Source organism: Cupressus sempervirens, chromosome 6 (genome assembly GCF_028749045.1).
Source record: "Cupressus sempervirens isolate cs-2001-9-10 chromosome 6, ASM2874904v1, whole genome shotgun sequence".
NCBI classification, from domain to species: Eukaryota; Viridiplantae; Streptophyta; class Pinopsida; order Cupressales; family Cupressaceae; genus Cupressus; species Cupressus sempervirens.
In genome coordinates, this window is record NC_143123.1 from 8,645,634 (window position 1) to 8,663,749 (window position 18,116).

At 34.9% G+C, this 18,116-nt stretch overlaps 1 protein-coding gene across 6 annotated transcripts in view; it reads right to left on the reverse strand.

Moving 5' to 3' along the window:
• The window catches only part of LOC149550746 (DUF21 domain-containing protein At2g14520-like), a 147,171-nt gene extending 129,495 nt beyond the window's left edge, over positions 1-17,676 (reverse strand). For 2 of the 6 annotated variants that reach the window (XM_089786299.1, XM_089786301.1), the window contains exons 1-2: positions 17,280-17,545; positions 16,851-17,123 (exon numbers count right to left, since the gene is read on the reverse strand). In XM_089786299.1, the coding sequence (XP_089642425.1) occupies positions 16,851-17,031 (181 nt within the window). In that variant the 5' untranslated portion in view covers positions 17,032-17,123; positions 17,280-17,545. Of the gene's footprint in view, positions 1-16,850 lie in introns of all 6 variants that reach the window. The other 4 variants (XM_089786302.1, XM_089786300.1, XM_089786304.1 and 1 more) reach the window with 4 other exon arrangements.
• Positions 17,677-18,116: the final 440 nt, after the last annotated feature.

Sequence of the window (18,116 nt, forward strand, 5' to 3'; positions counted from 1 at the left end):
CATTTAATTTGTGAAAGTAATGCACAATGATAACAGAACCAGTACGAATGCACATGAGAGCTCCACACTTCTATTGAAGCTCAACTATAACTTTATACCAGCCTGACAGATGTGATAGTTACACACACCATCATTGACCACCCAACCAACCAAGACTTCGTGAAAAATAGACGGCCCATACAATGCTTAACATGTACAAAAATAAGACAATTTTGTTTATCTAACATAATACACATGAACGGATTTATTTTTTCAAACCATACTTGAAGAGTACATTACAGTGTCCAATCGTAAACAATATGATGTGAATTTTGCTATCAGGATTCAAAAATCATCTACTCCTAAAATAACCAAAGCCAAGTCACATAACTATTGTTAAGTTCTTTGAACCTCACTTCCGTTGTAAACCTGCCATGCAATCATGGGTTAATAAGGGGCTTAGTTCCCTTGCTATGTTGGAGAGACAGTGCTTCAGACACCATGTCCAAGTTGTCTCTTTTGGACTCCTTAGTCAGACTAATTGTGCTCCATGGCTCTATGGTGTGGAGGTCCTTACTCCTAGAGTCGAATTGGGCTTTGGTGGAGAAATTCCAGATCTTGTTGGTTCGGCGTATCATCAAGTGTCATCGGTTCCACTCCTCATAGTGTCATTTTGGCTGAGTTTGGGGCCCATCCTTTCAAGCTCGAGGCCATCTTTGATCTAGTTTGATCTCTTCAGCACCTTCTTTGCCAACTCAATTAAGGCGTATCACAAATACTCTTATCTTGCCTATTGCTCTTTTGAGGTGATTACATGTATTGATTCTGCAAGTAGGGCTCATTGTTGGTACACTCAAGCCTCTTCTTTGCTAAGTTTGGTGGGGATCAAGATGGATAATCTTCCTCCCTTCTAGTTCTCTTTGGATGGCCCTACTCACCTCCTTCCCTCTTGGCAGAAGCTAAATGAGTATGTCACATCTATAGGCAGTATATTATCACGACTTGGAGTAACCCCCTAGGGGTCTCCACCCATGGATGGCCTTTTATGCTGAGCATTATATGGATATTCAAGATGAGTTATCGTGTGTCCTTTGTACCCTTCTCATCCCTAGACTCACGCCCTTCGCATTTCATTGGGTTCCTTTAGGGCCCGTTTGGTTGCAGGCATAAGAATGGAGTATAGGAATGCATATTAGGAATAGGAATGGCTATTCCAATAACAACTATTTTTTGGAATGGGCATAGGCTCATTTTAGAGGCAAAATGGGAATATGTATTCCTATTCCCTATTCCAATTGACATACCAAATGGAAATTAGAATACATATTCCTAATTTTCTATTCCTATTCGAGCAACCAAATGGACCCTTAGAGTGGGCTCCCACAAACTCCATATTCAGACAGACCATTAGATTGATGAAGAGGACCAAACTTGTCACCTTTGTCTTCTGGGGGAGGCAGAAATTGAGACACACTTCATTTTCTGCAACCCTATCTACTATGAGATCACGGAGAGATTTTATTCACTATTCAAAGAGTGCAAATCTCTTTCTACATTCTTATGATACACCATCCAATGGTGTCTTGCATTGTACCTTCTAGAGGCCACGAGACTTCGGGATTGCAAGTTGCAACTTCAATTCCCACCGAGATAGTCTTTGGATCAGCTTATCACCTCCTTTTTCATGCCCATGTCTTCAGCCCAAGGCATGAAGAGGTCACATGCCCTCTTCTTTCTAGTCACATTAGGTCTATGAAACCTTGTAGAGGTTTTACTTAATAGTTGCACCATACTTTCAGCGTCACTCCAGGGTAGTCTGAGACCCACTCTCACCCTGGTCCCTATCCATCGATTTTGAGGTACTTTTCATCGGTTTCAAGAGTTTAGTTGTTTTTTGCTCAGCGCTCTTGGGCTCATAGTTGGTTATTCTTGCTCGCTCTTTCCCTAGGCAATATTTGGTGTTTCGCTATTAGTTGTTGCCACGTTGTATGTTTTTCAATCCCTTAGACAGTCTTTGTGGTCTCTTGTTGGACATTAATTAATTTATCTTATCTAGCTATTAAGGGCCATAATTGCCTAACAACATTCGAAGCTAATTATGTCTTCTGCTGGCACAATGGTGTAGCATTGAAGAATTTGATATTAAAGTACCAAAAATTGATAAGTATGTGATAGATTGTCACTTGGTGGGACACTATACTATTTGATTGTATCAAAAAACATACTTAGCCAGTAATCCAAAAGTAGGAGTGAATAATAGTAAAAGTTGGGAAGGGACACCCTAGGGAGATATGAACTATGTATGTTCTCCATTTTCCAGTGAGACACCACTATTGCCATATTGAATTATAAGTCCAGAAAAGGTTATGGAAGACCAAAAGAGTCTTGAATCAAGTATAAGAGTATGGTGGTGATACTAATAGCACAAAGTACAGTGCTTGCAAGCGTAAACCTTGGCCAAGGTGGTGTTGTGCAATGATATAGTGATCATGTGTCATATGATTCAGGAGTACACATCTAATCATGGGAAATCAACCTCTTAGGCAAGTATGTCGATAGGGTGTGATCAACTAAGATTATTGTGGGTTCCAAACACCAAAGACTTGGATAGAAATGATTAAATTGGATCCTGTTTCCACATCTCTCGTGTAGGGCGGGCCACTTCTGAAAGGAAGTAGTGCAAGAGACAAAAAGGTCAATGGATGATAGGTAAAGCCTCTAATGATACTCCCCCTCTCCTTGCATGACATCAAGAAAAGAAGCAATATCAAATACTATCATTTGACAATTTTTCTGATCATCCATTTGATTAGTTTATTCAGTTATCAACTTACATTCCTTTTTTAGACTGAACATAATTTTGATTAGATTGAACATAATTTTGTTTAGATTGAACAATATTTAAATTTGTGAGTTATTCCAATGTCCTATGAAGGTAGTTGATTTAATATCATATTTCTCCTTCATGTTAAAGTTGGCCAAGTTAGCTATTAGAAATTTTCATAATCATGTGAATAAGGGGCAATTAATTGATATTATTTTATTTGATTCAATAGTTTTCTTTGATGTGAATAGTTCAGTGTGTATATTTTGAGTAGTTAGGTATAGCATGTCACAAGATGAGAGATGATTTCTATGGGATTGGTGTTGATGATAAAAATTTGGTTTTGGAAATTGAATGGTTGCATTCTCTTGGCATGTAAGGACAAAACTATGACTTTGGAGTTAAAATTCAAATACGATGGCAAGGAGGTAGTTCTTCATAGCCTATCCAGCCTATGATGATTTGAAATAGGAAGATAGAGAGGGATTTTCGTGGAGGCCATATGTATTATAATAATATGGCATTATTTGACTTATAATGATCATTTAAGTCTTAGGTTGTCTAGCTAGTTTAGTCAACAAATATTTTATTTCTATTTTCTATGTGCCACTTAGTTTAGTATCTTTTTGTTTCTGCTTTCTATTAATGATTGTTTATTTTAGAAACATCATCTTTGTAATTCCTTAATTTCATGGGAAGATAGTTAGTTTAATATTGTATTTCTCCTCATTTAAAGATGGTTTAGTTAGGTATTAGAAGTTATCATAATCATGTGAATAAGAGGCAATTAATTGCTATTACGTTATTCGATTGAAAAGTTTTCTTTCATGTGAGTTGTTTGGTACTTGTATTTTGAATGGTTAGTTTTAGCATGTTAGAAGATGTGAGATGATTTCTATGTGATTGGAATTGGTAATAAAACTTAAGTTTTGGAAGTTCAATGGTTGTATTCTCTTGGCATGTAAACACAGAACTATTAGACTTTGGAGTTAAAATACAAATACAATGGCAAGGACGTAGTTCTTCATGACCTATCCAATAGGGGGCCTATGATGGTCTGAAATAAGAGGATGAGGGGGATTTCTCAGATAGCCGTGTGTATTACAATAATATTGTATTATTTAGCTTATAATGTTTACATGTCTTTAAGTTGTCTAGTTACTTTAGGTAGCAAATTTCTAATGTCTATGTTAGTATAGTATCTTTCTAGTTTTGCTTTATTAACGATAGTTTCTTTTAGAAATGTCATCTTTGTAATTTCTTATTTAAGGAGCCTTTGCCTCTTTGTAATTGTTTTACCTTCAAACAATCAATTCTCATTTCATGGTCTCATAGCCCATAAAAATTTTAGCAAGTTTTTGAATTTGTAGTTTATACTTGGAATAAATTTTCAGGTCTTCAATGATTTTTAATGAAAAATTTGTAAAGTTATCCTACAAACATTTGGAAAATTTACAAGAATTTTCTTAGTTTTTTTTATAAAGATTAAGATCAAAGGTTTCTACCGCACATGTTGGTTTTTTGGGTCTACAAGTGTCACAACTGGTCAAGCCTCTGCTGCGATTTGCAGATCTCTACCCGCGTTTTGTTTTTGAACCACAATTTTGAAGGTTTCTTGCCATTTTAAGAAAAGAAGTTGTGTTTTCTTTCCTAGGACAAAGAGTTTTCTACAATGGCAATTCATTTCATGCTTTTTTGCAAAAGGATTTACAATGAGTGCCATTTTTTTGAAGAGGACGACCTTTTTTAGGCGTCGTTTCTCAAATGCAATTTATTGGTGCAATTTGCAAGGATCGCACCATTTTTCAAAGGTTTTAGTCAAGATTTGAAGGGTTTCAAGTTTTCCACTCAAGTTTACAACAATTAATGGGTTTTCTATGTGAAATCTTTCTTCAATCTAGGGTTTTGAAGTTGATTTACAAAAAATGGTGTTTTACCAAGTTTTGCACAATTTTTTCCAAAAAAATGTATTTTTTGTAAAAGACTTTTGCTCAATATTCCCAAAATTTGTGATCTTTCTTTGTCATGGATTTGTTGTTTTCTAAAGATCTTTAGAAATCATCATTTTTTTCCTTCTTTTTCTCAAATCAAAGGGTTTTGATGATTTTTTCACAAAATTATGGCTTCCAGATTTTGACAAAAGCTTTTGACCTTTTTTTAATAAAATCATGGTTACTGTAGAGTGTTTTGGGTCACACCAAGGATTTTGAAGGCATACAGGGTTATTTTGCAGAAGTTTTTGACAATTTGGTTACAAAATCGTGGGTGTTTATTGTTTTTGATGTTCTTTTGGCAAAATCGTTGTTTTTCAAAATCTCAATGTCTCTCAATAGGTCATATACAACGGTTCTACAAATAGCAGTTGGCTGATTACAAGTCTAACTAGGGAGGGTCTTAGAAGCATGCTCATATTGTAAAACATTCCGAAGAGGAGTCAGCCTTATATGCATTCATGGCCAAATGACCTTCAAGTTTTTTCAAGTCTTTTGTAAGGTAGTTAACTAATAAATTGAACATTAAGGGAGGGCATTATAATGATATTGTCTTATTTAGCTTAACAGCCATTTAAGTCTTTTCAGTTGTCTAGTTAGTTTACTTATCAACTTTATATTCTCTATATGCCAGTTAGATAGTTTGATTGTTGAACAGACCGAAAAACTAGGAGGGGGGGCGAATCAGTTGTTCCAAAGCACTTTTCTCGAATTTAATTAATCTAGTGCAAACTTAGTCCGTTCAGATAATTAAAACTAATATGAACATGAAAGTACACAAGCAAAAAATGCTGTAACACCAAAATCAATAGGGAAACCCAAGATGTGAAAAACCACAAAGAAACTGATTCTCATGAATACAACACCAATTAAGGTGACACTAGTTGAGGTGATTTTTACAAAGGCTCATTGTCAATTTTCTCGTTGTAGGTAAGGCTCACTGTTGGTTGGGCTAACTCACTGTCGGTTGGGCTAACAACCTTGATACAAAATGACAAGTTAACAAAAAGGACTTACAAGAAAAATGTGAAGTAATAATGTTGCATCCATATATGCTTGAAACGGTTCTAGTTAGTAGCACAATAGAAACTTTACATAGCAGATCCACTTAGAGATCTTCTATTAGCCTTCAACAACCACCTGCAAAATTGAATACACCTTTCTATCAATATCCTTTGCCTTCACTATTATCCTTCACACTTCTTAGTCTGCTTGCACACTTCACCACCAAGTATTTATTCACATAACCATACTCTCATTATATCACCTTTAGCATACTCACTCTCATACCTTTGGATCTAAATAGGTGTTCTCTATATACACATATTCGTTGTACTAAATGCATATCTCGGTCTAGCATAAACGTGTTGACTTGAGTACAAAAAGATATACAATAAAGTTCAACACACTAGCACCAAACCTAAAGCATAGGTTACGCACATGAAGAGCAACGAAAAAATAAGTTTTTGTGAAGAGCAACGAAAGGCAAAATCAGATATTGAAGATATCAGCAGCAGTAAAGAGGTTTTTGTATTTATCTCTTGTACTGAAGAATATTATTGTATATTGCATGGTTGGACAGTAAGCTCATTTTGCATTATTTGTGTAATTGTAATAACAACTCCTAACAAGGTTGAGGCTTCTAACAAGGCCTAGTCCTCCAACAAGGACCGAGACACTATACAGATGTAATAAACTCCTAACAGGGTCAATATCTTTCACAAGATAATTTTGATTAGTGGATCATCTTGTGGGTACCATCCCACTGGGGTTTTCCCTTGGCTAGGGTTTCCCTAGTTAACAAAATACGGTGTTATGTGTTGCATTACTTTATGGTTGTGTTTACTCTGCAGTATAATCAGTTTACTTTCATATGCAAGTTATAAGTTTGTTAATGATATCCATAACTAGGCAAAAGTTTGTGAAATACTGATTCACCCCCCTCTCAGTATTTCCTATTTCTAACAATTGGTATCAAAGCACAGTTACTTAGAGAAGGCCTAATGGCTTGAGTAAGATCTCTATGGATATGGATCAATTGCAGAAAAATCTTGAAGAAGCTCAAGAGCAAATTGATATTCTTACTGAAGAAAGAGATACTTTGAAAGACAACTATGAAGATGCAAAAGACTATATTGAAAAGTTGAAAGATAAGATAGATTATCTTAAGTCCAAGAAAGAGCCTAAAGATCAGATCAAGGATAGTGATGAAGTTTCAAGATTGAAGAAAGAAAATAAGATCCTAAAGTATGAACTGAAGATTACAAATCTAAAGTTGAGCTTAAAGGACGATGATAGTAAAATTGAGTCAGATTTGAAATTTGAAAATGTAGATCTAAGGTCTAACCTTACCAAAGTGACATCTAAGGTTGAGACCACAAAGTTACAGTATGCAAAACTTGAGAAGTACAATACAATTGTGAAAGGAGAATTAACCCAGTCTAAGCTACATCTTAAGAAGTTGTATTCTAGCAGTGAAAAGCTTGATGAACATATCTTTATACAAAGACCCTCTTATGATAAGGGAAGTCTTGGATACCTAGGAGAAAAGTCATCTAAGAAGTCAGAAGAAAGTAAAGGACCAGATCTTGTGATCCAACAGCCTGAGAACAAAGAAGAGAACAAGGTTGAATCTAATCAATCTGAAGAATCACCTAAAGCAGCCTGAGCAAGCTGAATCACCTAAAGCAAGGAGGAATGAATTCAAAGGTAGATGTCATGCATGCAATGAATTTGGTCACATGAAAAGGGACTGTACAGGTAATTCATTTAAACCCCTTTCTGGTTATTGTTATAATTGTCATGGTTTTGGTCATAGAGCTATTGAATGTAAGAAACCTAGATTCGATAATGTTAATAGTAGAATGTTTAGAGGTACTAACCCTGCAACAAATAGACCTATTGGAGGAACCAATGTTATAAGAAATGGCATTATGTGTTATAAGTGCAACAACTTTGGACATATTGCTAGAGATTGCAGAGTATAGATTGGTCAGCCAGAACCTAGATATGGAAACAATGTGATAGTTTGTCAGATTTGTAACAACATGGGACACATAGCAAGATATTGTAGGATGAACAATATGAGAATGCCTAACAACACGAGGAATAACATGAGAAACCCAAATCCTAGAAGAAATATGAACAATAATAGAAGGACTAAGAATAATAGTAATAGTCAAAGAGAAAACATGTAAGATCTTGTAGGAAACCTTGATGAATCATTTGTTAAAGCCAAGGAACCAGCAAGTTTGTATGTTGTGTTGGAAAGTCGATCAAGTGAAGCATCTGAGAATAAATCGAAGTTAGTTATAGTCTCCAACCAATCACAATCTGATTAAGTATATCATTTCATCAATTAACACAACTGAATCAGCATCAAATTAGTATAGAAAACTTTAGGATAGGAACTATGACTTGCGAAGTTAGTATGAGGTAGAGAAAGATGAATAAAAGCTATGGTTAAGTGCACATATGATTTTGAGACGATATGTGAGTGCACGAAGTAAGATAAAGTTATTGGTAAAATAAGAACAACTTTTTCAATTGTAAGTACTCATGCAATCAATGCAAAAGTAAATTGGATATGATTAAAGGGTGAAATCAAGTTTTTGAGTACCATTTGATCATGCAAGAATTGAAGGAGTCCTTTGAGCGAATTAAAAGGCAAAATTGAAGTGTTCTACGTAGCAAATTCAGCAAGCCCTAGTTTTGCGAAATTGAGGTATTTATCGCTTGCACAATCGTAATTTGAAGTTTGAATTTGCAAGAAATGGGAACCCCAAGTGTATGTGATGTTAGTGAGAGACCTAGATACAAATTCAAGAAACATCCCAACATTTCATTAGAAGATGACCCATTAGGAGCGTTTTCACAAGTACTGAGCAATGTTTTACACGTCGAGGACATTCGTGCGTATATTCATGGTATGATTGTGAGTACAGGTGATAATGACATCCTAAGTCATAGGATTTCCCGAATTTCATCCATGAAGTTTGAATATTAGCGAATTTTTACATTTTCTTAACTTCATCTGAATTTTATGATATTTAATATAAGATTATTATTCCTAATAATATTATATTATTTTTAAATAATATTGAGTTATGTAGTTTAATTATTTAGCAATGCCAAACTATTTTTGACAATTTTTTGGATATATTACTTATATTTTAAAATTTTTTAAAAAAATTCTGAAGTTTACCCTTGTTGAATTTCATCTGAATTTTATGATCGACGAACTCGAATTGGAATTCAAATCTTGTGACTTAGATGACATCCATAGTGACATGGACTAGACCTAAATATCACCAAGCACATGTTTAATACAAAGTTTGACAATCACAGTGGACAAGAATAATTCTAAGTTGCATACATGAGGACATGTTTTGGGTAGGAGATATACATGTCATGATAGATAATGACATGATTCACAAACTCACTGGATTAAGTAATGAAGGTAGTAACCCTATTAATGTTAAGAATGTCAAGAAGTTGGTGGAAACAAATTTGAAGACAGTGTTACATGGTAGAAACATGAAGCTAGACATGATCAAGGAAACCAATGTTAGATTGATACGCAAAGTAATTGGATATAAGATGAACTACAGTTCAAGATTGAACTTTGTACCTGCTGGATTTATCCATGCAGCTTACCTAATGATAGTTAAGAAAGAAAAAGTTAATATGTGTAAGATCTTGAAGCAGCAAATACTAGACAACATTGACAAAATAAAGAAGACAAAGAATGTAGTGTTAAGATTTGAATCTCTGATAACACATTTGTTGTTTCAAGTTATAAGGAAATTCCCTTAAGTGTCATACTCTGAATCAAACACAAATAGATGCACAATGAACCTAATTACTCATTACTACAGAAAGCATTCAAAGGACAAAATGACTAAAGATATAACTAGAATGATGAAAAGCTTTCAAGCAGAAAAGAAACAGAGATATAGGATCCCTCCATAATTAGTTGAGAAGTACAAAGATGACATCTATTTTATGGTTGAAACTGATGTGACTTGCATGGAAGCAGTTGAACCAAGGGTAAAGTTCATTGACCCTATGGGGCATGAGATAATAGAAGAGTTGATAGAAGTATATGTGAAGATTATTCTTGAATCAAAGAGAGACAAGGAGTGTCCTAGATGGGGCATCTATGAAGAAAAAGTCAAGGAAATAGATATTCAGTTGCACAAGGAGATCAAGAAGAGAGTTGACAAAAAGATAGACAGTATACTGAAGGAATCAGGAATGAGTAGAGAAGAGTTTAAAGAAGCAGTTGGAATAGCAATAGAGATGAAGGCAATTGGGCAATCAGATATACTCATTGCTAAGCCTTTAGCTATTGTGATTACAACAGAGAGAGTGATAGTAGCAGGACCATCTGCTTAGATACCAAGTGCACCCTATACAGCAGTATCACATGTACAACCCCAGTTCATCCCACATGTTCAGAGAAAGAAAGAAGAAGATGTCAGTGTCATTAAAGTTCAGTCAGCCACCTCTCCTAGTACCAGAAGGTCTGCAAGGTTAATTTTAGTCAAGCAGGACCCAACTGAACCTCCTAAACACAAAAGAGTCAAACAGATGGCTAGTGGACCAGAGAAGAAGAGGAAGACACTTCTTACATATAAGGGTACACAGAGAAAAGCACAAGTTGTTGAGTTAGAATCAGAAGAATCTGAAAAAGAAGACACAAAAGAAAAGGAAACAAAGAAGGCAAAAGAAAAAGAAAAGGCAGTATCAAAAGTTCCTATTGGAGGCAAAAATACATGGAAACCAAAGATAGAAACATTGAATAACGCAATCATAAACAAAGGAAACTTTGTGCAATTGAACAAGTTCTATGATTTGTACAGCAATTTTGAAAAGTTTGAGCTAGAAAATGCAGTGATAAGGCAATTAATATTGAATGGCAAGAAATTTGCAGATATACAAAGTCTTATTCCCAAAGACTTGTATGAAAGACTTATTAACAGAAAGAAGAGAATAGCAGAAGAGGATCAGAAAATAAGAAAAAACCAAGTAAGAAAGCTCTACGAAGTTACTAGTGAAGAGCACTTGCAGAGTTTATTGAGTAGTCTTGGACCTTACCTTAGGAACAAGACAAAGCCTATATTAGTCATGGGAGGAAACTATGAAGAAGTTAGCAAGGAGACAGAGGTGGTAATAATAAAGATGAATGCAAAACTCAAGCCATCTAGACCGCAAAAATCTTCAGCAGAGACACCTGCACAAGAAAAGGAAAGCATTGTAATAGGGGGAGCAATCCCTACAACTGAAACGCAAGTAGAGGTAAAGGATGCAGAAGCAACTCCAGCAGCCGCAACAGCAGAAGATTCAGAAATGAAAGAGGCAGCAGAATCATCAGAGATGCCACAAGTAACAATTGGCACTGACACTATGCAAATTGATAGCACAAGCATCACTATGGATACTACGGAAAATCCTTTTAAGGATTTTGGCCCTTCCATTATTGATAATTTGGTGGATTATACAAGCTCTGAAGATGAAGAACAAGAAAAGAGGAAGAGAGAACAAGAAAAGAGAAAGAGAGAAGAAGAAAAGAAGAAGAAAGAAGCAGAAAAGAAGAAGAAAAGAAGGAAGAAGAGAAAAAGAAGAAAGAGAAAAGAAAGAGGAAGAGAAGAAGGATGAAGAAGAGGAAGAGAAAATAAAAGAAGAAAAGCAAGAAGACAAACTTAAGAACAATTGGAAAATAGTCATGCAAGAATCAGCATTTTTGCAACAGTTAAAACATACAGAGACTGTGATTGATAAAGTCACTTTTCAGCATGAGGCAGATATTTCATTAGAAACCTCAGTCAAATCTACGTCACCATTAGAATCAGCTTTGGAAAATTTATCTGGTGATGATGATGATCAGATTGGATTGATATCATCTTTGAGTGAGTTCTTTGAAAAGAACAAGAAAGCAAAGAGTCTTAAGGAAACATTAGAGGAAGTTTCTGACAAACTACAAAGTATTGTGTCTAGTAGAGTAACAAAGGCAGATCCTCAGTGAGAGCTAAGGAATTGATTAAGGCTTTTGATGATGAGTTTACTCAGTTATCAGAAGTAGCAGCTAAATAAGCACAAGTTAAACATGATGCACGGTTATTTGACACAGTGTGTAAAAACATCAGAAATGACTTGGTAGGACTTGACTCCTGTATAAAAGAGTTAAGGAGATGTGCAATAGAAGGAAGAACATTGTATGGACGATGCACTTTGTCATACAATTTCATTAGAGATGTGAATGAGGAGCTAACTGAGAAGTAGAAAGAACTACAAAACTTTGCTAATGAGCTTCAATAGCTTGATAAGAAGATTAAAGATTTAGAGATAAGAATTGCGAAGATATATGATGATATAAGTCTGATTGAGATAAAAAGATAGAAAATTATCAAAAGATTTTCATTGTTAAGGGAGCATTTGACTTTGAAAATCAGCAATGTACAGAAGTAGCTAGAGGAATGTCTTAAGGCTAAGACAACATATGAAAAATTTGTATATTCAGATATAAATGCAATAGAGGTAGCGTCTTATGGACTATGTGCCCTGATCAGTGTATCTGATGCAGTCAAAGACATGTGGGAGAAAGAATTTGAGAATCTGAAAGAAAGCTTTGTTGATTGGATTACAAGAATATCAAACTCCCCATAAAGGAAAAGGTAACACAATTTTGACATGTATATAAGTTTTGTCACTACCTTTGGCATTGATGTCAAAAGGGGAGTAAATGAAGAAAATTGTATGTAAAGATATGTAGAAGATAAAGTATAGTCAAAGGGGGAGTATCCCTACGTATTGAATGATGGCATATATGATGATCCACAGTTTTTGTAAATTTTGTAATGGCCATGTAACAGAAGTTACAAGTCTTTGAAGTTTTCATTTTGGGATTTAGCCAATTTTCCCATATGTTGACATCAATGCCAAAGGGGGAGATTGTTGGCAATTTGGCTAGGTTACTCCAGGAACTATTTTAATCAATGCAGTTCACAAAAGCATTTCTGGCATGTACGCACTTACTTGGAGAAAGTATAGTATGTTAGGATGATGTATGCATGAGCGCAAGACAATACGGACAAAGATATTTCGGTCTTACAGTGACTATGTTGAGCCAATAGAACAGGGTAAAAGATATGGAATCGAATATTTTGTAGTAAGGAATTATTTTGTTTATCAAAATAATTACTTAAATAATTAGGGACGACATCCTAGATGTTAACCATAAGTGAACAAGAGTTAATTTTGTAATTTGGCAAGTGTGTTGCGTAATGAAGGCTGACAAGACAAAGAAATAAGGTATAAAGGAAAAGTTTTGAATGCAAAGTTAAGTGTGCTTTTTGTGGTAAGTTATATGTTTGAGATGTGAATTATGATGTAAGATCATAGCAATGCAAATTTGTGATCAAGTTTTTGTGAAGAGCAACAAAAGGCAAAATCAAATATTGAAGATATCAGCAACAGTAAAGAGGTTTTTGTATTTATCTCTTGTACTAAAGAATATTATTGTATATTGCATGTTTGAGCAGTGAGCTCATTTTGCATACTTTGTGTACGTATTATAACAACTCCTAACAAGGTTGAGGCTTCTAACAAGGCCTAGTCCTCGAACAAGGACCGAGACACTATGCAGATGTAATAGACTCCTAGCAGGGTCAAATCTTTCACAAGATAATTTTGATTAGTTAACAAAATATGGTGTTATGTGTTGCAATACTTTACAGTTGTGTTTACTGTTCAGCATAATCAGTTTACTTTCATATGCAAGTTATAAGTTTGTTAATGATACCCATAATTGGGCCAAAGTTTGTGAAATACTTATTCACACCACCCCTCTCAGTATTTCCTATTTCTAACGATATCACCATCACTAAAGCACAGACATCCACTCACATAATTCATTACCATAATATATTGAATAGAATAGATCAAGTTTGTACATCACTTGGAGCACAATCATCTGGTACATAGGTTTGGACAACAATGACAACAATTCCAACAGCAACATCTCAAGTTTCAACAGTAGTATCTTTTTATTTATACTTTTTGTTAATAATTGTTTCTTTTAGAAACATTGCCTTTGTAATTTCTAATTTAAGGAGCCTTTGTCTCCTTTATAGTTACTTCATTTTCAATCAATTAATTATTGTTTCAGTTGGTTAAGTAGTAGAGTGTTCACTTAAAGATGAAATTCCATCCATCCAAGGATGGGTCGTCTTATCATGTCAACATTAAACCTGTCATGAAAAAACAAAACAAAGTATTCAAAATTGCTCAAGGTCTACCACTAGATAGCGGCTTTCAACTTGTGATTGAACTAGGGGCAGGAGAAAACCCAATATATTAGTATATTACTAAACTTTTACTTTTTCAACTTAATATCATCAGCATATAGCTTAATCTCAAAGCATATCCATTAAATATTATCATTCACGTAAGATCTATCATACATCACAAAGAGAACACAAGATATACATGGACACCATCATGGGAGAGAACCACATAAAAATATTGCTTATATAAAACTCTCTTACAAGTTTTGTAGGCACCAACCTACAGGAGGCACCAACCCCCACAGCTAAAAGCACCAACTTAGCAAGAGACACCAACCGCTTCTTAAGAAAACACCAACTTCCAAAAATAAAGTTCCAACTTGCATGTTGCTCCTTCAACAGATGATGGTCAATCAGATCTCATGGTCAATACCACTATTCTCATTTATCGTAACATAAATATACTTGTATGCTTACATAATCTCTTCATATATTCACCTTGTCTATTCACATTCAAATTCTTCATACGTCTTTCATAGTCATATATCCTCCATGATCACAATTGATACATCTCCATATATTTCTTGTGCTCCCTATCATTCCACACTTCTTTATTGACAGGTATTTATATATACTTTCTTTGTCAGATTTTCTATATATACCTCTTGTCAAATTAGCTTTATATATTATACAAGGATCTTCTGTTACACTAAAAAATCTGCTTTCATATAACTGATTCCTCATTTAAGTGCTGACATGTGCTTTTATGATATATCTGCTGGTGCATATGATGTTTGTTTTTTTCACTCAAAATTCTCCTTATTGTACAACAATTTGAATTGGTTTCACCCATGTTTGCACTTGGGGACCGCTCATGCCTTCCTGGAGCAAATTTTATGTTTTTGCTTTAGAGTTTGCTGTTTGGATATCAAAACGATGACAACCCTATTGATTTTTCTCAAAGGTAATGATACAGATCCCAAAGATAATTAGCTAGAGACTACTTTTTTTGCCCCTCTATTGTTTGGCCACATTTTAATGGAGCATATATTTCGATTGACCCATTTTTTGCAATTTTCTTTGACAAAATTATGTTGCAATTGTCTTGGAGATTGTGAGAGCTGAGGATTACTAATTGTGAGTAGCCACATCGATTGCTCACATCAATTGCCACTCATGCCAGTTTAAAGCCACCGAGCATTTTAATTCCAGAATCCCGCAATGCTGGACTAAGACTCCAAAATTTTTAGTGGATAATCTGAGACTTTGAGATACCCGAACCATCATATTTTCATTGAGCACAAGAGAAGAAAGTGATTCACCATTGGTATGCATTTGAAATTTTGAAGTGATCGTCTTTACTTGGAGAGTGATGATACCGATGATTGGGAATGAAGATTCACCATTCTGGGAGATGGCTCTGGATAGCAGTAGAAAGTTTATCACAATGAGAGCTGAAAACATCTGAGAATGCATTGCTATATTATTGAGGAACGCATCCATTTGAGTGGTTCTTCTTCTGCCACATTAGTTATCTTTCAGTGTTCATGTGTGCTTCATTGGTTTGAGAGCTTTAGGTGATATGACTTTGTTCACTCCACAAATATATTAGCATGCAAGTGCAAAACATCTCTCTCAATTTTATATATGTTACCAACTTATCCATTTTTTTGCTCTCTTTGGCACTTGATGGCGAGATCAATTCAATAGAGAGATTCATCCCATATGGTTTGATTTGAGATTTTGAATTAGAGGTAGGATCATTGGCATGTTCACATATCTCATATCTAATCCTAAATCTGCCTTGATTTTCAATTATAACGTGGTTTGTCACAATATTCTCGCATACAACATATATTAATTTTTATCCCTATGATTATCCTTAATCCTAGTTAACCACACCATGATGACATCAGCAAGTGGGTGATTATTTGGTGGTCTATAGGGTGGTTAAACCACCTACATACTACTTATGTAGATTGAATGTTTATTTAATTAGATGAATGAAGATGGTATTGCCACATGTGCTCTTCCGTGTTTATTCTGTATCTTTGTTCTTCTTTTTCCTCAACTGATCCTACAGACACAATAGGGAGTACCAGTTCAAGTGGAAAAACATACTTACAGGAGACTCGACATCATCGACTTTGGGAGAGGTTGGTCATGATGGCTATACTTCCAAGATTTTAACCCCTCGTTAAGCAGAAGTTCATGAATTCAGATATCCAAGTTATCTAATGCAAGAGCATCCTGGGCACTGGACAATCAGCATCCACAAGACAAAAACATTTGTTCCTCTTTGGAAATATTTACACAAAGGGACAGAAGGATGCGAAGCGCCGAAGAGCTGAAGGGAAAAAGTTCAATTTAGATTTTATACATAGAGATCAAGCAAACGAATATATTCTCAAATCTAAGTTCTTGGTTATGATTCCTTTGACTTCTTATATCTTAATTAGAGACATAGAATTTTGTTTTATCAGATAGTAAGAGAAACTGTATTAAATCTTGATTTTGGCTGCAAGAACAAGGCCACCATTGATTTGACTCTGTTTCCTCAACTTCATCGAGTCAGGTAAACTTTTGCGGTCCAATCGACCTATTAGATCATTTCAATCAATCAGGCAACAATTCTCCACTCTAAGCAAGCTGTTCATTTACAGTCCAACTATCCTCTTCAATCATTTATGTACATTAATATACTATCTTTAAGCGCCCTGTTTTGATTGAAAAAATTAATAACCGAAAGTAAGGCTAAAGATAATTTACCAGCATGTCTTCGATCTTTTTCCGTGCCGGATTTAATGAGCACTTCCAAATCAACGAGTCCGAGCGACATTAAGCCGAGCGTAAGACCAGACATCAAACCCGCGAACAAAACGAGCCCCAAAATTATCAAAATATATATCCAGAAAGTAGCCCCGCAACATTGATGCTCTGCCCCGGCCATTTACGTATCAAAAATCCGCCTAATACTGGACCTGCTACTGAATTCCCTCCTAATTTTAGCGAATAAATTTACAAGAGAACGTTCTGAAAAAACTGCGCTCGGAATATATGCCAAAAGAACAAACCACACAAGTTTCTTTAGTATATACAATCTTTCAAAAGCATATTTGACATAACGTTACAAAATTATACAAATTTATGCTGAGCGAATTGCTTTGTTCCCTCGAATACATTGGGCAAAATATTTACTGGCTTGACTTCTGCCTTTTTTGCGGCGAGACATGGCAGGAATGCCAAGAGGCGCACCAGTTAATGTGGGTGAAGCCACTATTGCGTATCTAGTGCGCAACTCCGTGGTTCGGCAACTGGAATTCTGTCCCTTTCAAATTATGGGGATAATCTTGCGGCTAATCAGATAATCTCAAAAGAAATCAGATATAACATTTCGTGTTTTACGTCCTACAGATCAATCTTTGTTTAAAAAATATTATGCAGCCCCTCATTCCAGAATGAATGAAATGAAATATTGAATGAAAATAAAGATATTATGGCCCATCACACAGTAAATCCCAAGAAAAACACTCCATTCACTGTGTTTTTTTATCCATTTTTTTTTTCTTTCCTCAATATAGATTGATTTCATGATCACCTCGCTGCTGTAGACTAATTTCTTTATAAGTCCAATTTGAAAATTTATGGCCATTACGTAAAATTTTAATTATAGAAAACGGTGAGCAATTTGTTTTTATTGTCAAATTAAAAAATAGCACGTCATCACTTTTCAAATTAGGACTTCCAATACGATGACTTTTTTCATATATATAATTAGTAGGGATACCTTTTTCTTACAATTCATAATAATATTCATATATATAATAATTCGTAGGTACACCTTTTAGTTAATGCGGGATTTTCTATTGACTTTTTACAACCTTACTAGTTGGTTGTAGCAAAATGATTTTCTCTTTTTATTTAATTTTTTCAGATTAGGTGAATATGACGATGTATGTAACAGTTAACAAATAATTATGGATAAAAGGGTGAGGTCAAGAATTGTATTATTGAAGTTTTAAAAGAAATAAAAGA